Here is a 22,905-nt window from a genome sequence, read left to right as displayed (position 1 = left end):
ACTACATGAAGGTGCTATTTTGTGTACCCGTTGCTAGCTTTAATTCAGCCTGATTTTTTTAAATATGATTCTATTATATTTAAGCTATGGCTGTTTAACTCGAAATGAGAGTATTAAAATACAATTCATAAGATAGTATGAAGAACACTTCTTGCATTTAAGAAAGCAATATACGTTACCATAATTCATCATTTGTTTCTTTAAACTTAAGCGTCGGATCTTTCTCTGAAATAACGGAAAATCCGGCATTTTATAAGTATTTATAATCGTGAAATTAGTTTCACCAAAAACCTGTATATAGATTGTATTGGTCAGGTAACAAGGAAGAACATAATCTAAATGAAGCATGTTTATGCAAAAAATGTTAAAAGTTGAAGATAAAAACACAATAAAGGACATCCACTGTTGAAACGACATACGAGGAATATGGTTATATATCCAATTTTTAAGGTGTAATAAGTGTAGATTCTTACACAAATGAACTTTACGTTCTTGTTTTTACTTAATTCACTTGAAGCAATACTAAAACAGAACGATTTATGGGCATTCATGAATATATATCAAAATGATATGATATTCGAAAAAAATACCGAATTAACTACCAATGATAGGACAATACAGATGCATTGAATCAAAGTACATTGGCTAATGACAATAGAAGAAAGAAATTATAGAGATAATGTGATGGCCAAGTTGTTAGTCATAAGACCCAGCTAAAATACCACACCATTATAGTTTTGTTTGTCAAGATCGTTGTGTTGTCAATCCGGTGAAGTATGAAATGTAATAAACTGAATTAAAAAAAAATCATATCGGTCAAACAAATTTTGATGACGAAAGGTAAAATTATGCCGTTGATATACAAACAAAGACTAAACATACATCTAACCTAAAACCTTATTTGACAGTATTTCTTCCTTACAAAAAAATCGGTGTACATAACACATGCTCGGCAGAAATGGATCATTTGTGAAATTCAACTCCTTTGACTAGAGATGTAGGTATATTGTCTCGAAGAAAGGAAAAAGTTTCCATTTCATCCGCCTTGTATCACATATTTACAAATTAACGTCTAAGTAAAAAAACTTGTGATGGACCGGTCTATTTGTACTCAAATCATGACTTTACGGATTAAGTACGCCAGACAGAACGATGATGAGCCTTCCATGTTTCAGACCCTGTACATTTATCAATGTAGGACCCCGGTAAATTGATATTTTTTCGTCGATGGATATTGGCTGTTAACTAACTTATAAATATAATTTACTTTAGTATCAACCAAGGAATAATTACTATTCAAATGCATCTGAAAGAGTAATCAAGGGAACCAAGGTTATAGCGGTAATCAAAAGAATGTAATCCAGGGACAAAGACCTGACATGGAAAACAGACATACACAACAAAGAACATAAAGTAACTAAAAGCATACATACAAAATAACAAAAGTAAATGAGCAAATATATACTTCATATTTACCGTTCATACATTCTATTATCTCCTTATATGTGTCACTGTCGTTGTCAGATGCGTGTATATGGCGATATTTGCTGAGTTGGTAAGGTACTTTGCACTGGTATAACAGAACTATTATATTATTGTACATGTTCCTGTTGTCTTCAATGTACTTTGTTAAGGCGTTGCTTGCAGTTGGTCTTGACAAAACAACAAACAGAAATCCATTACAATGGTTATAATATATCTCATTCTTATCATAAATACTGCTGCAATTTTGACGTATGTAATTCGCAAGTCCATCTGTTTTGTCATGAACGAATGTATAATCTAAATATTCACCACAAACGTTCAATTTCCAGATTCTCATTTTAGAGACGCATATTGTAAACAAAGCAATCCCTACAAAGATAAAATAATCAGTTAATAAGCATACCCTGCAAAGATAAGGTCATCCATTTTTAAGCAATTCCTACAAGGATAACATAATCAATTGATAATCATGACCAAAACTATTCACAGCCAAATGCACAAATGACGTTATTCTATTGACCTATAATATTGTTTTGTATATTTCAGGGTTTTTTTTTAATATGATATTGCGTATTAACGACTTTGTGTCGACTTTCACTCAATAAACAGCGAATTCGTATTTTTTTTTTATTTTAAAACTTCATGTAGACTCCACATTGTTTAGCAGAACAACTCTACAAAAGTGTGTGTTTATGCCCCTCACATGAAAGATTTGTAAAATGACATTTAGACAACATAACAAATAAACAATTGTTCGCTAACCTGCTCTGGAGATTTTTGACCAATCCTCAACATTTTCGTACTTACAAAATATGCTTGGTTTCAGCATACTGATTCAGATAGAAAGAATAGGAAAAATAGAATTTTTCAGAAAATCAAAAGAGAGCTACCACAATCGATGAAGTTTCATCTTAAACGATGCAAGCGTTTTTTTTAAAACCATATTACTATCAAATTTCGATAAAACTCGATAAAAAGTAAATTCAAAATGTAAAACAAAGTAAAGAACGCTTTCAATTATTCATAGTAACACTATACCATCTTGATGCGAGCTAGTTCTGTTTTAGTCATAAAATCATTTTCGGCTTCACGGGCAATAAATCAAAAACCCACTTGAATTAAAAGTGTGGGAAAATGTATATTTCGTCAATCGGAACAAAAACGAAAAGTTAAAGGGGTCCATAATACACTCTGCCAATATATATATAAAGGAATCTGCCAACCAACAAACTTAATCAGTATCGGATCGTCCAGTCATGACGATGCAGCACAAACAAGAAAATATATAATGATTTCAACAAAATGCAAATCTTCATCGTGGAACAAAACACGATATGGAGCGATCTACAGAGAGTGAAGCGGGAGGGATTTTGGATAAAAGAACTCCGTGTTTTACATCCACACGGAATTAACAAAAAAAACATTAAGTTCATCCTATTTTGTATAGTTTCTTATAACAGTGTTTGTAAATATTTTTAGTTTTATAGTTCAGTATTCAAGATCAACACACAACGTGTGTCTATAACACAATGTTCAAGATCTTTGTAACTGTCGATAAAATTTTACACGTCACAGGTATTCACCTGATTAGGAAGTGAGTTGTCTTTACAGACCATTTACTTTCATACACATTCAGTTTATTTAAGGCACTGAAGAAGGTCATTTGTTGACTGAAAATTTGGCCATTATATATTTTATTATAGTGTGTTAACATTTTTATCGGTATCGTTGTAAAATCCTATATATATGAACACCGCCTGCACTATATATATACCACTTGTTGGTATGGTAGGAGTAACGGATAAGAGATAAATCTCCAATTTACCCATATAGCAAAGTGACAATGTCCATGTTTTGCCATGTGACACCCCTAAATTGATTTTGACCAAAATTTAAAATTGTAGGAGCACAATGGGCATATACAAAACAAATTATTTTTCTACATTCACTCATTTCCATTCATAGGTATAGGAGGAGTAACAGAAAAGAGTTTGGTCCCATTTATCCCAATATTAACAAATGACATTCCATGGTCTGCCATGTGAAACCCCAAATTGATTTGATCAAAATCTAAAATTGAAGGTGCACAATAAGAACATGTAAGTTGCAAGTTGGGTATAATCAGTACATATTATTTACATAGTGACAGTGGCAGTGGAACAACACGCAAAATATAAAACTAGCAACAATCCTTGAAAAAAATATTTCCTCGACAATATTCCCGCTTATCTTAGATATTATCAATTGAATTATATTTGTATATTTGCAATAATTTCAATCATTGTATTATTTTTTTTTCTACCGGTAAGGTTCAATCATTGGTAATTAGACTATATTGTTTTATTCTATTTTTGCTTACACTTTCTCAAATGTTCATTTAACTGGTGCAAGCAACTTTTAATTCTCGCGCAAAAATTTGTGATACCGACGGGAAGGTGTAAAAATGTGTCCCGATTATAAGTTGCAGGGTAATCAAAATCACAAGGAAATAGCAACAAATACAAGATGTTTTACTTACAGTATTTACCACTCAATATATTTTCCAGCTTTTCCATCCATTCTACATTTTCTGGATTTCTGACATCGACGCAGGCGACGGTTGAGAGACTCTCTGGTAGTTGATCGGAATCAAACAGAAAGGGAATGATACATTCTTGTTTAACATTTCTAGTTACATCCACCAATGAGGAAGTTGGAATTGGTAAAATGCATGGACTTTCTCTAATTGAACGTAAATTGTCTGAAAACACCGAAGAATTAAGTCTCTTGTGTTGAGATGCAATATGTGTGTGTATCATTGATATGATTGATAACACCTTGCTGTTATTTGATATATTGCTGATAATGTACAATTCCCTATGACTTGAGCTCGCTTCGTTATATGTCGTAGGAAAAAAGACGACACGGTAACAGATTGGACCAACTATACAAAAGAAAAGAAAATTTTTTTTTAATTATCGAAGGGTTGAAAATAGTTTTGTTAAAATTAAATTAGCGAAATAAAAACAGATACACTATTGATTACAGTTAATAGATTCAACAAATAGGTTTATGTAACATAACTTTCATATTAGAATTAAAAATTGGTTTTGTTTACACGTTCTGTTAAAATGAAATAATTCAAATATGATGGCATTAAAATCAAACGTCAAATTGTAAAGTTTGTAATGTTGTCACCAAGGCAATTTTTGGTTGTTCGTTATTCAAAATAATGAATTACCGGCTAATTTCGGTGCAGAAATTCTTGTTTTTGTTATACTATGTATAAGGAGATACAGACGTTTTATGGTCGGCACGGTTAATCCATCTACACAATAAAAACTGATTTTTTTTTAACATAAAACTAAGATTTTATCTCTTGACTACCGATGGGTAAAAGAACTAAATATTTCAAGCGGAAATATATCGAATACTTATTAAATCTGTAGAGATCCTGAAATCTTAACATTTTTAGATTAACACATAGAAAAAGAAATAGATACGATGGAAGCGAAAAATACACACTTGTATAACCCCCTTCAAAGGAGATCACCAAATGACATCAATAAGTGTAAACATATCTTAAAATAAGCTATGATTTACCCCGACAACACAAATGATAAAGTCAATTGTAACAGAACGATAAAACTTCTTCAACAAAGACTAAAAGGTCATAATAACGACATAAAGACACAATAATGACCATCATTGACCTTACGGGCGAAATCATTCAATTCTTACCAAGTATTATGCAGCAAGCGCGGTAGACAACTTGGAAAAGTTTACAACATCCGAAATCAACAAAATTAGATTAAGACCAAAATAATCACCAAAAGCATGCTTCATTCATAAATTATTTGTTGAAAATTTTGAACTTGATACCACAAAGCAAATAAATCGTGCGATTATAGGCAACTTTGAAAAGAAATAAAATTTGGAAAAAATGAGTCCAATCAAACAGTTTTACAGTTATCATATTTGTGTACCTAGAATTGAAGACATATTTCAAGAGCATTTTTTTTTATATTCAGTATAGACTAATAACTCTAAATAGCCAATCGTGTAAGACGTCGAATATAAAGAGAACAGATATGTTGCAATATACGTAAAGGTTCAATAACGACAAAAGTCTCAATAATGTCCAACATCTGCTGTCTTTAGACAGGCGCATGTCTGTGGTAGGGTAAAATTAGTTTTATACGGCCTTAGCCATCACCTTTTTAATGTAAGGTAAAAATTGAACTGAAATAACAAACAAGCACACCATAAAATTCACTTTGTAATATTTCAACTTAACCGTCAAGGAATACATCAACATAATGTGATATCCAATTAAAAAAGAGCTCGCAGTTACTGAACATATTAAAGAATATCATCCAAATTCTCTGCAATGGAAATAATCGGTCACTGCTCTATCGGTAGACTGGGGTTGGAGTAGTTACGTCAAGTACTAAACAGTTAAGATTATTTGTAGTGCAATACTTACAAACATAACTTAGATTTTACGAAAATGTGCAATAATTGGCCGAATATCTGTATATTGGTTCAAAGAATAGACAATGATTAAAAAGTTGTATCCTTTACGAATAAATATATGCTGTAGTAAATCTATTCAGTAAATATTATTAGAAAAATTGTAAAATCGGTATCCTTACTGTAGAAGCTTTTCTGTGAGAAATACGTTACGTTTATCAAAATCGGACACTTTATTATAAATAAAAGCGAAACGGACTAGTTGTGAAATGTAAATACCATAGTAGATTACTTCCGGAATATAACAATCAAGGAATGGAGAATTTACAATAGGGAAATCAATATCTCTTTTGTCATACTTGTGTAGATACTGCCGTTTTCTGGAGTAATATCTAATTAAAGAAAAGTTGTACGAGTACTGTTTATGTTAGAGTAGGTCAAGTTATATTCTATTGGGTAGATGTCTAGAGCATAATTTTCTCAGATAGGATTATTTACGACCACAATACCATCAAGATGTTTAAAAGTATAAATAAGGTCACGCAACAGATCGTGTTTTGAAGGATTTTTAAAGAGTAAAGCCATGAACTGTGATTAATCACAGTAGAGGAACAAATTTGCTACGAGAGGAGCACAATAAGTCCCCATTGGAATACCAACAACCTTTCTGTATACAATACTACCAAGACGATTAAAAAATTGTCAATTAAAGCATCACATGTGTTGATCATATCTAAATATGTCCAGTTTGTCTTTTTATCCCGCCAAAAATTACTGACAAAAAGACCTTACTCATTACAAGAAATGAATTGAGAACCAGATTTTTCAATAGACAATTTTATCAAATTTTACAAATATTCCATAATGTGTGTATGTAGCAGTATGTATACAGGGTAGAAACAGTCATAACTATCTACAGAATCATACGAATTTTGAAAGTTATGACGCCGATCTAATTAATACCTCAAAAGAATTGTGGATTCCTGAAAAATAGATGAGCGTCGAATGATACATAGTTCTTTTTTTAAACGACCAGACTTGATTTCTTCTTTTAGCACTAGGAAAGATATTAATCAAGGACTGCTAATTAGGAGACTAATTTTAAAATCTATGTATATCCTAAATTGAGTACACATTTATCATCAGTGAAAGGAAAATATTTCATTTTCCTCAATAGCGCTTACAAGTGTGGATACGTCAATAATTTTCATCGAATCTTCGAATCTTCTCTGGAAATGTCTAAATTATTACCTTTTTCAGTGTTAAAAAAATTGCCACCTTCAATCGTTACAACCGACAATGAATACATTTTGTACAGAAATAAACTCAGTGCTGTTGACTAGAGGGCTAATAACTGACCTATTGAAAGAATAATCAAGGGAACAAAGGTTATAGTGGTAATCATAAGAATGCAATCCACGGACAAAGACATGGAAAACAGACATACACAACAAAGAACAGAAACCTTTTTTCGGTACAAAACGTCTCCGCAGTTTCGGCAAGCTCTGGCATAACGTATGATTTGTGTTATGAACACTCAATACGCAGGTGCTGAAAGGATTATGGCACAGATGAAAGGAAGTTAACAATTCTGAATGAAAAATCATTACGTTTGTTGTAAAATTTGGTCGACAGTTTTCCTTTACCATCGATTTCTAAGTATAGATCAAGATATGAGGCTGACTTCACAGTGTCTTCTGTATCCTTTACCTCAAGTTCTGTGGGGTAGAGACGATGTATCAAATCCACGAAATTATGATTGTTTAAAGATAATACGTCATTTTTATAGCGGAAACGAGATTAAAGATTATAGCCAAACAATATTCTTTCTTTCAGCTATAAAGTCAGCATAACAAAAGTGAAGGAATAGGTCAGCAAGTAGAGGAGCACAATTTGTTCCCATTGGAATGCCGACCTTTTTTTGAAAACTCGTCCACCATACTGGACAAATATGTTGTCGATTAAAAATTCCAGCAGTTTGTAAACATTTTCTGCATGTTTGGAAGATGATTTGGAATTATTTCTTACAAAGTACGAGAAATCTCTACCAAGAAGTATATATTTGTATCTAGGTTTACAATTTGTTTTGGAAAAAGAACGATGTATAATATTTTTAAGTAATTAAGACAAAGCGAAATCGGATTTCCTTATCATCACGTGATAGAAAAGAAAAAGAACTGTTTGATGAATAAAAGCACGTTCATACTACACAACAATTATTCATTAAAAACTGGAGGGAAAGTGAACTAACTTTTGTTCAGTTTAAATTTTAACATCTGTATTAGAAATTGTTCAATGTTTATATGTTTTTAAATGTACTTCCACAATTTAAGAAAAAAGCCTTAACCATCAAAAACATACACGGAAGGGCATTTCGTTTCGCCGTACTATAGTGATAAGTTACCTTATTTCTATAAACCAATAATGTGAAAATTATATATGACGAAATTATGTAAACCATAATAAAGTGTTGAAATAAACAAATATATCTACTTACGATGCTTTACTATTTCCAGCATCACCTTTTCAAAAATTTCTGCTTTGTATCTACTGTCAGCAGTAAATCTCTCCATCATAACCGTGATGGGCATTATTTCCTTAATTGGAATGTTTGATGATACTCCATGATCGATAATATACCCTTCTCTTGATACAGTTACACAACATTTAGAGTGAACACCCACTAACTGTGAAATATCAACCACATTAAGTATTTCTGTTATAAAGCAGGACCGGGCATCATTATCTTCTTCCATGTGTTGTTTAATTTGCTCGAAGTTAAAGCTATCTATGTATCTCCAACAGAGAACAACATATTTGTCAACAAATCTACATTCCCGTGGTAGTGAAGTCGGGTTCCTCGAAACTTTGTAGTAACAAAGCGCATCTGCCAAAATAAAAAGTAATCTCTAGTTTTTTTTCAATTTAAGGATATGGATATACATCAAAATAACATACTGTCAAAAAGCTGCATAGGCTGGTTCAATTTCTCAAAACGCAAAGAATGTACTTTACCAGATAAACTGAAATGTTTTTCTAGATCCTTAGGTTTTTTACGATATGTTGAAGACCTGTCTACGGTTTGTTATTCGACATATATTTATCAATTATATCACATATATTATAAAATTGTAACTAAAGTTTATTATTATCAGTGGGGAATTTAGACGAAAAGGGGGGAAATTTTCAACCGGAATATTCGGCCCATCCCGACATCGGTTCTTAATTTACTATTAAGTAATCGATTTCTGCAAGACTGAAATGCCTGCTTCGTGAAGTTCATTCTACTTTAAGAAATCTACTTGTATTTGAAATAATAGATTAAAATAGATTCTTTTATATTTACTTCTCCCCCAGCGGCATACTTCAAAGCCCAATGACTTGAGTTTGATCATATATGTACGTAGTGGCACCTGTAAACGTAAAAAATGTTATTTTATCAAAATATCATTCAAACATTATCATTGCGATATTATTCTGACGGAAAGGCATGGCAGAAATTATGATTACACAGACATTTATAATTTATCATTTAAACCAAGGATTTATTTAATTCCGTGTAAGAACAGGTACGGATAATCAATTTCGCCATGACTGATAGACATCATTGGTGTGTTTGTGTAGGCTAGAGAGAGGGGGGATTCCAAGGCTGCATGTAATTTGTAATATAAATTGATTTTATTAAAAAAAAAAGAAGGGTCCTCACAGCACAAAAAATATATTCAGCGCTGACTCCAGGAAAGAGATATATACACAAATATTTAGGATACCACGATTTATAAGGCTTGCTTCATGTACACATATAAATCATAACCTAAATATATCCATGCATGGTCACATTAGAAAAGAAATCTTATAGAAAACCCACTAGTTTTACCCTTTCAAATGAAATTCGCGTTTTGGATCGGTAAACGCAATTCTTAATACATCATTTTTGTGATAAGTATTCTGTTTAGGGAAATTCATTTGCAATTGATAATAGATATTGTTCATGTAACAAGAAATGTGTACCTTAACATTTTACACACATTTAGAACACATCAGCTTTTCAATATCCACCAGGCTTTTTCTAGTAGTTTAAAAGAAAAGAAGTCACAAAAAATGATATAGCAGATTAACATATAACATATCTGATATAACCCAGGATTAGACACACGGGTTACAAATGTATTTATTGTATACATTTGACATTTGTTTGACGTCATATTCTAATTTATGAATTTATGAACAATAAATGTGTTTACATTAAAATGGTAATTCATCCACCGAAAATAAAAGTGATACTGATGTTAAAGGGAATGTCCAAGAAAGGGTTCAACTTCTAGAACATAGTCAAAGATGCCAGTCCCCGGTAATTCTGCTCTTTTGAGTATTGATTAAATGTTTCCAATGGGAACATTGAGGATTTTATATTTATAAGGTGGGAAAATGTTTGAAATGATGCCTTCTCTATTGCCAACAAAGATTTCTTTCGATAAAATATTCAAATTAAAATATGAATATATTAAAAATACTAATATCTATCATGACATAAGACAGTATAGATAACCAACAACCAGGTAAGTACGTTTTATAACACCTTAACCTTTATGAATTTAAAATAAATATACATGTTTATAGTTCCTTATAAGAACTCAAGCTTTCGTTTTTATTTTGTTGCTTTGTTTAACAACTCTATACAGCACTAAACTTTATTTAGCATATAAGTCTTTCCCTTCGTGTAGAAGTATGAATTTGCAAAATTAGTTGACTCATGCTGTGTTTTGCAATGCTCTTTCAGCAATATAGGTCATCAAAATTTGATATTTGGTAACCTTATTTAATATTAATATGATTTTAACAATAATGAATAATTATTTTGAAAAAAATATTTCAATGCCTTACCCAACAATCATTACAAAATTAAAAAAAAACTACACGGTGTACTTTTCTGAAAATGTCTTTCCTAATTTGCATATGAGTAGTAAATATAATATTAGTTTTGTACGAAAATTGGATTTTAGATTTTTTTGTAAAATACAGGTTTTTATATAAGCAAATAGCTGAAAATTACGTCCCTTTTTTGTTATTTTGTAATTTAAAAGCCTAGTATCTGTTCTACAATATAGAAAAAATAAAAGTTCAATATAAATCTGTCATATTAACCCCTACAAAGTGAATTTGACTTTATATTCATTATTTATTGAAATATATTGTCAAAATTACCCTAAAATACCTGAGTATACAGTAGGCCAATTTTTTTCAGATTTCTAAACATAGCAATATTTTAGTCCGCATTTAGAATTTTCTTGAAAATTTGACAGATGATGCACCATAGTTAATGCAATATCATGTCCAAATTAAGGAAAATTTAATAATGGGAAAATTGTGGAGCTACCCCAGGTCTACTGCCTTAATATAACGGAAGGAACATCGTTTAGCCAGATCCTTTGCTCTTAGTTTCCGCTTTATAAATTATGTACTGTCGTTAAACAACCCTAGTTTTGGAAAATTATACATTGCACTTATCCAAAAATACTTGAGTTAAAGAATACTACTCTGTAAAATCACCTCATGTCTTGACCTACACTTTAAGATCGTTGTAAAGGAAACTTTTGACCAAACTATACGACTAACTCGTTGACCTTTCATTTCGTATTTTCAACTTTACTTTAATCTGTGGCAATATCCCTTCAGCACCTGTGTATGGCGTTTTAATTTCACAACTCATACGTTGTGCGAGAGCTTGCCGTAACTACGCAGAGTTTTTTGTAACGTACTAGACATCTTACAATTAGGCTTCTGGAATAAGGATTATGTTGCTACAAGATTGATGTCATCACTACAGAAGTTTTATGGTCGTCTTCATTAACTCGGTGTATCCATCTGCACCATGAGAACCATTTCAGTTTTACGTGTCCATACCTTATTTGTCTTTCTCGACGTGACTTTGTATGAGCAACTTGACGGCTGTTTCTAAAAAAGCAGAGGAGGATAACCCCACAAGTGCAGCTGGTCCACGCTTCCAGTTTTGTAGTGGAGTCCAAGTTTCTCACTTACTTGATACTGCAAGCCAATTTAAAGTGTGGAATTTCTAAAGACAATTTACTTAAGTAATTCAAAGTTCTATAATATTTTTAACATATCTTCTTCGCTAAAATGTGTCTTTTTAGTAATCTGCATGTACTTTTTGTGTTGTCCTTAAAATAAAGTGGCTTGATTTTTTTTAAAGTATCTATTTACATTCAAATACGGTAAGAAAAAGATTCAAATAAAACAACTATTCGTCTCATTATCGGCACACGATATAAAACGTTCTGACAATCAAAAGGAAAAAATCTTTTCAAAAGCTGTATTTACATTCTCTGTTTTTAATGAAAAATATCAGCTGTTTCTAGGAACAATAGTAAGGTGGCTCTCCTATTTTGTGTAATTTTCAAAATTTCTGATTTTCTCATATCAGCGAATCTGTAAAACTATTTTGTTTGAATTCATCACGGTTATGTAGCGTCTTTTGATCAACTTCTAATTTTCAAAGTAGATTTTCTGAAGTTCAAAAAGCATTTAAAAGGAAAATAACTCAATTGCAAGAAAATTATGAAATTATAAAAATATGCTATACACTTCAAATGCTATTTGTTGTTTTGGCCAAGACATTTATTACTAAGCTACTTTCTTTTCAAATGCGGGTAAAATAATCTTCATTAAAATTCAATTCCAATCCATCGATAATTTATTACCAAATATTCAAATTTAGACATTTTTCGTATATCTCTGTAAATAGCGCGGTGTTTTTCACTTCAAGATATTTCAATTGTGTATTTATTTATGTGTTATTATCTTGGGCGTTTTTTTAAGTCAAATATTTAACCTCATAAGTAGAAAAAGAAATAAGTGACTAAAAGGAAGTTATAGAATATATTGTCTTATCTTTCCTTTAAAAAAAGTAGTGAATGCTTAACAAATAACAAATAAAGAAAGCTGTGAATAAGATCAAAAAGACAAATCATTTTTCATTATAATTATTGAATAAACAAACAAACATATTTACAAGTAAGTCTGAAGTTATCATTAAAACATTGTTTTTGTGTTTCCCGTCTTCTGTCAAAGCCATTTTAAGTATTGAGGTATTAAGTATCAACTATTGAGGTTAGTAAAGGGGTATTTTGTTTCCGTTTATAAAAATAATCTTACCAATGTGGACGTTTTTTTAGTTTAGGGCTATCAAAACAATTGGACTCGCGTTTCATAAGCAACAAAGCATGCTTGCAAAGGTAATATAACGGTATTGTAAACAAACCATGGCCAAATATTTGATTAAGAAAACAATTGCTCCATTCGTTCAAACAGATCGCCGTTTCTCGTGAAAAAAAGACAAAGATGCGAAAAACCCAAAATAAGAACGAATTTTATAGAGTACTTGAGTAGCTAAATTGCTACTCGAGATCGGACCTATCGATCGATACATGAATATTCGAGTACTCATAGACACCCTTACTTTTTTACATACTTCAAATCAAAACATTTATTTTCTTAGGTGAAGGCAATTTTGTCTGATCAGAGGGATTTGAAAGATTCAAAATATATTTCTCTCATCTTCATTAATTGTATCCAAAAACGTCTGAGGCAATCTATTTTATTTAAAAACTCTTTCAAGCCAGTTTCCCTCCACCTTTTCTCCGGCGAATTCAAATGGTCGTCACTTAAGATGAAACAGAAAATCATAGATATTGGCTTCTGACGAAAACGTGCTTTAGTATGTACACAAACATTGTCTAGTTCAAAACGTCATTGACATAATATGTAACATCTGTAATCCTGTAAATTGTATCAATAAAATTTTCCAAATAAGGAGAAAACTGTATCTTATTTAAAGTTATATTTGAGAATAAAAACTACATTATCACAATCGGCTAAATGGCCACAGGTGTGACCTAGGAAACAGCAATTTGCACTCATAAGTCTGCACTTTAACCTGCCTGTCTAAACTCTAGAAGCTTTTCAAACAACTATCCATTGAACATAGCAGTCAGCAAAACGCCTTCCAACAGGAAAAACTTCAAAGGTGTTTGGATAAAAGAATTAAAAGTTAACGAGCCAGAGGGAATCGACAATTAATTTAATCCTTGTCCTGTACGTAGACCAACGTGTTTATAAGTGTATTATCACCAAGTGAGTTTTTTTACTTTTCAAGATCTTCAATTTGTTTGGCTAGTATTTTTACATAGTTCATGACCATTAAACACCAGAAATCAAATGTACAGTACTACATCAATTAAATAATCGTCGTACGCAATAATATCTATAAAGGACGAGAAAAGATATTGGGTGTGCCCCCTCCCCTTTTTGGAAAGTTTTAAAAAGACCGATATTACTAAGTAAATTATACGTCTGATACAGCCCAATAACGAGTGCTTTAATATATTACACCAGTGACCTTAAGATATTGAAATACTTGAAATACTTGTTCTTTGAAAATCTATTTTTGCCCATTTTCTGAGTTCCAAGTTAAAATTCAACATGAGCGTACCTACGGCCCACGCCGTTAAATCAGATCAAAATCAAAAATCTAGATGGACCTTCGTCCGCCTAGAAATTAAATAAAAACAAATGAAACATATCTCTCGCAAAACACATATTGTAAAATAATGTTAAAGTCGAACAATGGACCGCGAATAAGAAGTTTTGAAGAAAACATTTAATCTTTTAACATAAAATTTCAATAACATGTTATGTTTTTGCCATTTTCGTCTGGTGGAAACATTAAAAAGCGATCAGTTAGACTGGAAGACCAGAAAAAAATAATAGAAACTGTCAAGGTCTTTGGATACGATTTTCTACCTCAATCACATAATATCCTGTACGCCAGTTATACTTAGGTAATTGTTTTATTTTATTTTAAGACAGGTACATGTATCTATTTCTGTTAATTAATACCCGATTCCACTCCATGTTTTCTTTGGAAAATATCAAAGTACCAATTTGGACAGACAAATGTATAGTACATGTAGCCTGTTTTAAATATTCTAGAGTTTAACAGCCCCAAAAGCCCCTTAATAGAGAAAATAAAGGGACCAACCCTTATTATGGGTGAAACGTAGACACTAGAGGTTTATAGTTAATAATAAACAAAATTGTCTGTTATGTGTTCAATAACACTTTTTAAATATACATGTATTTATAGTATTATTTCCATATTGCCCCAATCATTGTGCACAGTTAAAATTTAAAACAAAGTCCCTGAGTGTCAATTATGATGTTCGAATTAGCCCGGGAACTAATTACTTTTTTTATTTGTATTAAAAGTGGTATATAAAGAATGTTGTTATGTGTTAAATATTTTTAAATATGCATGCATTTATAGTATTATTTAGTAAGGTTTTCTATATTGGCAGTGTTACTCATAATTGGGCTAACATTTTAACGTTAGTCAATAAGAGTTGAAAATCTGAGCGCTTCGCGATCGCGAAGAAACCGGATCAAATTGATACAAAGAAGATAACGTAAGCAAGAATATAAGGATTTGAAAAATTCTCAACGATGTTAGAACTGTCAAATTTGCAAAGCAAATGGTTGGTCGTTCCCTCCGCGTGACTCGAACTCGTACCGTTGTGACATCTATGTCAACACCGCCTGCGCAAAGTCCAGCGACCTAGACCAGTCGGCCAGCTAGTAGTTCAATATACTCTCTACGATGGCATACGCGCGATAAGTTGCTTTAAGGTAGTAGCAAGGTGAACACATGCAACTTTTTGAATGTAAAACTCTTCTTTAATATGCATCCCATGTGATTGGCCTTTCTCTATCAAACATGTTCTTCTAGATTGTGTGGATTTTGCCAACACCAGGCAAAATTATTTTGACTGCGCCAATATGTTTGATTTGTTCAAGACCGTTTCATCTAAAAACATTATCGATTTCTTGCGGGACATCGGTTTATTTAATAAATCTAAATTAGATACCTTCCTTGATTTTTCATGATTTTAAATGTTTTATCAAAGTTATGTTTCTATATGTATTTTATGTCTTACGTTCACCTTTTATGTACCTTTTTATATGTAAATAGCTGCTTGATTTAATTTCATTATTTTAAGAAGAGACTTTGATCTTGCTTTTAATATTTCCGCTTCATTCAATGTTCTTGCCGTGATATGGCCCTAGTCGCCGAAACGGCATTAAGAGATAACTATCAATCAATCAATATGCATCATATAAGTCTTTAACGGCATTGGAATAAAAAGAGGAACTGAATGATATCGTGGCTTGTGACTATATATTATTTTGAAAGAAATACCTTTAGCTATAGATAAGCAAGTGATGTACCAGTAACCAAAGTGAAAGTGAGGGTGACGGCAATAGCGTCGTAGAAGAATAACTCTTCCACATTTTAATATAACCTACCTCAATTACGAACATTATATTAGAATCCATAGACGTAAGTCAAGTGAAGTATACCACTCTCTCATAAAGTAAAAACATAGTGAGATAATTCTGAACTTTATTTTTGATATTAAGTTTCTTTATAGGTCTAAATTATAGAATGTATAATTATGCTTTCTAATCTGTCTGTTCTTACATGTATTAGATAATCCACATAAAAATCCAATAGCTTCTATTTGTATTTTAGTGTCATTTACAGAGTTATCTCCCTTAAATTTTACTTTTACAGTACATTCTATTCATTTTTTATCTCCTATGAACAACGGCTCACCATATGTTAGTTTCTGTTTACTTTAATACGTCAAACAAAATATAAAAAAAATAAACATATGTAGGCTTTCCAATAATGAATCACATTTTGCGTGATTCTTAGCTGGAGTGCCACTTAAAACCTAAATAAAATGCATTCTACCATATACTATATTCTATACAGGGTAAATGTTGTAAACAAATGGTTGGTAAGGATGTTTTAAGTTAATTATATTATTATTTATAATTATTCATAGCCACTATTTCGAGTAAAGGACAGAAATAAACTGAAAATACTAAAAACAATAACCAAGGGAAAGAAAAAATACTAACGTAAAGTAACGGAATTATTGTAGCTGATGCGGCAATAAAAATTTGGAGGAGAATTGGTTTTTTTTTCCTGGATTTATCATTACGCGTCTAGCCGAAAAGACATTTTCAAAAACGAAAACAGAGTAAATATAATGTATTCTGTGCTATTCCATAGAAACAACTCTTTATAGATGCATGTCTATTTCAGTGAAGGAAAAAAGACAATTCTTGGTGGATAAACATTATAGGTTTTAGGAATCGATATAACTAGATGAGTCCGAATCACTCACATAAAGACACAATTTTTACATCTATTGTTTTGAAATTTCAAATATTATCACCCACAAAACATACTAAAATTTCAAAAGTGGAATGTTACGTAAGGTTATGTCTTTTATACCACAAAACAAAGGCTAAATTGCAGATTGCTATGAAAAACATTCTGTTGCTAAGTTATTTTAATTGACACAACTTATGCAAAAAATATCATTTACTTTTTAATATGCTTTAAACCAACAGTAATTCGTTTTCAAAAACACAATATGAGAACTAAACCTGATCTATATAGAAAATTAGCCCGATCTTTAAGAATATTGGGTAAAAAAAATCTCAAAATATTATATCTTCAAAATGCGTTCTCTGCAAACACGAGGCAAACTAGGCATATAAAAAATCAGTTTTTAACGTTGATATAGTATCATATGATAACTTGAAAATAATTTTTTAAGAGGAGCAAAACACTGTCCTTATCTTACGAAGTCCTTTATCATAAAGTAAGGAGTGATTTATCGATTCTAATATGACGTGCTTCAAAGCTCTTTAGATCACAGACATGGAACAAAAGTGATAAACACATGATCATCATTTCCTGCAACACATGGCTGTGTCTATTAAAACATATGAAGAAACTAATCTTATTAGAATCGAAATCAATTGCCCGGGGTAAAACAATGCGACATAAATGGCCAGCCTGTGGTATAACAATGAGGAAATGGAGTTCCCGTGATTTATTTTTTTATTTTTTCCTGTGTAATAAAAAGAGACATAATAAAACATGGCGAATTCCGTTTTTTATGTCGTATCATTCCGTGATACCAACAGATTTTGCTATGTATCAAACGCATGTTATCATATATTTGTATAAGATATATTTTATTGTTGAGGGAATAAAAAATCTGTTCGACTAGTTTTGATTTTCGAATTATTTTGTATTTCAATTGGATAATTTTGATTAGAACTGTTGTTTTTCGTCGTGTTTTGTTGATTTTCTTTATTATTATTTTTTTTTTAGCTTTTGATCACATTATTACGGTCTGCTATTCGGAAAATCCTGCGAACACCGAGTACAAGAAGTTAGACAAAAAACGAGTGTGGGTGTGATAAAGGGGCGCGATCAATTGGGTACGAAAAAAAATATGACGTCACAGTGCCTGGTACTGATGAAACAGCAAATCAGATATGCAAAACAATGTATTTAGTACACAATATTTGCTAAATTTCGATAATTGAAATAATAAATAATTTTACTCTCGGTATTTATCTTGTCAAAACGTTGCAACACAATTATTATTTCACCAATCGCAAAATTTAAATAAATGTGAAAAATAGCTAATATTATTGAGACATTAAATTTGATAAACACGATAATCAATTGGTGATCGTACATAACCAAAATTAATTTGCTCGTTCCAACAATACCTGAACACTTAACTGGGGCATTAAACAAGTTCGGTACACTTGATTGATCTTGGCGGTTTTCATGATCGTATTAGTTTTATAGTTTTATCAACGATATTAAACAACCTAGGAATAATTGAAAAAATAAACCTGGCTTTGTATATTTCCCCGATCAATTAATGTTACTTTACCTCTGTCATCCTCTGATGCATCTGTCATTACATTTGACATCAGTGGAGCGGCTTACACTGATTCATCGTGAGACAAAGTTTTGTCAAACTCATATCGGCAAAAGTTGGATAAAACTGAAAAAAAATTAACTATGAAAATAGATGTATAGACAATGAACCAAATATTTTATGGTTCATCACACAAAGAAACCAGTAGCTAGGAATGTTAAAGTAAGTTTAGATCACATTTCAACAGAAGTTGGTACTGAACTTTTCTCTTTTATGCGAAACTATTGTTGTTGTTTATTTTCCTAGATATATCTGCCAATCAATATAACACCACTTAGACCGCCTCGCTGTCAAATGAAAGTAATATGTTCACGATTTGAAAAGTGACGTATTACACCTTTTTCTTTTATTTCACACTAGATAGTGAAAGATACGACACCTAAAATGAAATATAACAAAAAGATCTTGATTTTCGGTTCAAATTGGGATATAAGAACCAGCTGGTCATCCACAAAAATAGTATATATTTCAACTAGGCTTCAGACTATATTACTTGTGTGGGCAAACAATGCCACCGGTACATATATTGTTATATTGACTATTTGCTAAATATTGTTACATATTATATCCATCGAGTAGGATATAAGCGCTACATTTTACTTGTATCCAATTTCAAGACTACAGATTTTCAAGTTTTCATTTCAGAACACTGTTCTGTTACGCTGTTCTGCTTTAATGAATAATTAAACTTATTATGTTGTTTTCAGCTACACCTCTCTATGACACCGTCACAAGATATTTAAACTCGAATTTTTAAGCCGATTAAAAGACTAGATTGTGACCATTTGTAGTTTTATTTCTCGGAATTGTTTGAAACTTTCTAGGGCAAACAAATATTTTGAAAGTAAATTAATTAGTAAAACACTTACCTGTGTGTTGTGATTTCGATATATGCATTTCGACATCAATATGAATTGATCTCTGACTACGTATCCCGGAGACTTCTACCAACTTGTCAAGGAACTTCCTTATAGAATTTTCGAAAGTTGCCTTTCTTTCAAAGATACCTTCAGGAAGTGAACTACCAATGACAAGTGATCCATCAAATATATGATTTATTTTGTATGGAAACCAACAATCGATGCTCTTGGCGGCTTGTACAATACGATCTTTTATTGTTGCTCTTTCCTCCTCTGACAGTTCTGTTGTTTTAATTTTCCAATGAATACAAACATAAGAATCATCTGTAATGAAGCAATCGTCCTTGTGCATTATTACCACACCTGAACGAAAGATCAATGTGAGCAATTGTCATCTACTCAGGTACCCAAGTTGTATGACGATTTCATATTAGAGTTGCCCATGGAAGGCAAAAAAATATCGGCTGATAAAAAAGAATAATGCACAGACCCCTTAACTGTCTTTTCGATTGAATTGTGTCATCTAAATCCTTTATGAGGTACATATAGAAGCCAAAGAGAACGACAGATTTGTCTTTTGTCCCACATACACTATAGAAAAAAACTTAAATCGTGATAACAAATAAAACACTATACCTAATTGGTCTTTTTTATTAATGTAACACTTGATCACAGACATGATAATGATTACCATGATACATGATAATGATTATCATGATATATGATAATCATATTTATCGCTCCTTTAAACGTATCTGCTGTATACAAATTTGTATAAAATTTGGTCATACATAATCACGGAAACATATTATATAATGGCAAATTCAAAATTTTGTTATAAAAAGAATTAACTTTTTTTATAACTATTGATATATTTCATCTTTTTTTTTACAAATCAAAGCACAATACTGTTTACATCTTACTTTAATTTCTAGTTTTTAGAGGTTACAGTTTCTGTCTTCGTAATGAATTACAACACCCTGTTATTAATTCTTTACGTTTTGGGTAAGACACAATCAGACAATTTGCGAAAATTTTACTCAATTTTTGGATAGTTGTCTCCTGCATAAACAATCACTTTTTGGAGTTATATGCAATGGTTGTTGTGTGTTTATTTTTTTTTGCTACCTAGACGTTATCCTTGGACTATACTCTGATTGAATCCTTGTTCCCTTGCTTTCCTTTTTGATTTAAGAAAACAAATGACAACTCGCTGACAAGAAGACTACAAAGTCATGAAATTTCCCTTTTTGTTTTCGAAAACAATTCTGAAAAGAAAGAGGAGACGTTTGCGTCTCTTTTTGAAGATATGCTTGGTATATAAATATCTTCCTTAGAAATGTAATTTATCGCGTTGATACCTGTGTACATTATTAGTTACGTAGGGATTACATTTGTTGTGTAAAAAGACCTCAAAAGGGGCCTTGAAGTAGTTTCAATGTTTAACAACTTAGACACTAAAAACCTTTTATTCTATAAAGGCTGACTTGATGTCCATTTTTTAGACAAACATAAATGTGTCAAATAATAAATATTCCCAAATTCTCCATTGTACGATGTGTTTATTATTATCAATCAAAAATCGAGAGTAAAGCGCTCGAAAAAAGTAGAACAAATTTCATCAGTTTTACACAGTTTTACAGAAATCCTCATGCTCTATTGTTCAATAATCAGAAACATTTCTCTTCATATTGATTTGTTTCTCTCATTGTTACGTGTCGCCATATTTCACGTAAATGGACCTAAATTAAAGCTATGATACTATAAAATGAACAGTACCATAAAATGGCTTATTTCATTAATGGAATATTGAAAAGAATTTAAAACTACGAAAATAGACGAAAAAAGACGAAAATCTGAAACTGTTGCAATTACGTTTTAGGATTGTATTGCAATCGTAACCTGCCGCGAAAATTATGGCACCAAAATTGACTAGAAACATGTATGTTTGATACATAGTTATCTTAATTCTTAACAACCAAATGGCAGTATAATAGTGTTTGTATACTATGAATTGCCTATCGGCTTCAAATAGAGACCAGTTTTACAGTAGTCGGAATTGTATAAAAATCAAAAATTCAACAAAAGAACATTAAGAGGAGTATTAACTGTCACTAAACAGAAAATACAGCATATGCATTATGGTTTTGATTTTAATGCTGCTGATAAGAGGTTATTACTTAAAACACGTGTACAGTATATCAAAATTTCCAATACATATCATTGGTATTTTTTTGTTTTATTATTTATTTATTTTCTTTAATCATATACACTCTAAAAGTTTTTTTCCCTATATAATCTAAAAATAATTGTGATATACCAAAGTGACTTAGACTTTCGAACATTCGGGTAAAAAATTGTGAGCTTTTGACACAGTGAAGTACAAATATAGGCTCACAGTGATAAAGAATTCGAGAAACTGTTTCGGTGCCATTTTGATGCATATATAGCAGGTATAAAAGTGTGTGGAAATCATCATGATGGAAGTGATTTAGGAATCTCGGGGGACTCTCATAGCCAAAGGACCAAATATCAAAAAAAAGAGAAATTGGTATGTTATCTACTATGACTTATTGGAAAATGCATTTTTTTAAAAAAAAACACGTGATGCATATACTTCTTAAATTAACATTTGAGCAATTACAACAACATGCAAGACTCACGATTGTTTATTAATTGCCAACTAAAAAGTGAAAAGCATTCAACCTTTTTGTTTCCGTTTTGAATTTGACTTTTAATGATAGTATTGTCTGAACATAGTCGAATGATTAATATTGCTTTTCTGGTTTCGTGAGCTTTTGAAGGGAAATCACCTACTGTGTTTTTCTTCTGGTTTATCATCGCTAACTACGTCCACCTTTGATTCACTAGTATCATTGATGTAGTCTGAAAAAAGTATCAGTAATATTTTAGTGTATTTCATTTTATCCATCTTTTTAAAGTATTGTGGTTATCTTTCTCGATTAGTTTTAAAAAGACTAGTCAAACCGTGAGATCTTTCGTGTAAAAAATAAAATTAGGCAACAAAAGAGGTATTTTATTTCTCTGGCTTATACTTCTCCCAATGCATCCCCTCTTAATTACAGGTTTCACGATATATGACTGCAATCTAACAAACGCTGAAAGACTTTTTATAATGTTAATACTACGTTAAATTTGACAATATTCCTTATTCTGGAGCTTGTCCTTGTTACGCTTAATTCTAATTTTGT

At 31.4% G+C, this 22,905-nt stretch overlaps 2 protein-coding genes across 6 annotated transcripts in view; both read right to left on the bottom strand.

The window, feature by feature from the left end:
• Nucleotides 1-744: 744 nt before the first annotated feature.
• Nucleotides 745-8,695, bottom strand: LOC148610447 (uncharacterized). Its single transcript, XM_088543193.1, has 4 exons — nt 8,435-8,695; nt 4,004-4,408; nt 1,477-1,854; nt 745-791 (listed from the first exon to the last, which is right to left on the bottom strand). Exons 1-4 carry the CDS (start codon nt 8,691-8,693, stop codon nt 745-747), a joined length of 1,089 nt encoding a protein of 362 aa, XP_088399319.1. The 5' UTR covers nt 8,694-8,695.
• The window catches only part of LOC148610446 (uncharacterized), a 26,657-nt gene continuing 12,437 nt past the window's right edge, over nt 8,686-22,905 (bottom strand). For all 5 annotated transcript variants that reach the window (XM_088543327.1, XM_088543326.1, XM_088543328.1 and 2 more), the window contains exons 5-8: nt 22,511-22,579; nt 19,703-20,017; nt 18,786-18,899; nt 8,686-8,824 (exon numbers count right to left, since the gene is read on the bottom strand). In XM_088543327.1, the coding sequence (XP_088399453.1) occupies nt 18,838-18,899; nt 19,703-20,017; nt 22,511-22,579 (446 nt within the window). In that variant the 3' untranslated portion in view covers nt 8,686-8,824; nt 18,786-18,837. The remainder of the gene's footprint in view (nt 8,825-18,785; nt 18,900-19,702; nt 20,018-22,510; nt 22,580-22,905) is intronic.

This window comes from Perna viridis, chromosome 8 (assembly GCF_037379345.1).
Source record: "Perna viridis isolate PV_CMFRI_1.1 ecotype Kerala chromosome 8, ASM3737934v1, whole genome shotgun sequence".
Taxonomy (NCBI): Eukaryota; Metazoa; Mollusca; class Bivalvia; order Mytilida; family Mytilidae; genus Perna; species Perna viridis.
Note: the sequence above shows the minus strand (reverse complement) of the source record. Positions and strands in the feature narration are given on the sequence as shown.

Bases quoted from the DNA above. Each gene is read 5' to 3' on its own strand.
- LOC148610447 (XM_088543193.1), bottom strand. From the start codon at position 8,693: ATGGAAGAAGATAATGATGCCCGGTCCTGCTTTATAACAGAAATACTT. The intron at 4,409-8,434 runs GTAAGTAGATAT...TCTTTTGTATAG, and splicing joins GCTGGAAATAGTAAAGCATC to TTGGTCCAATCTGTTACCGT. The intron at 792-1,476 runs GTAAATATGAAG...TTTTTAATTCAG, and splicing joins GATAATAGAATGTATGAACG to TTTATTACATTTCATACTTC.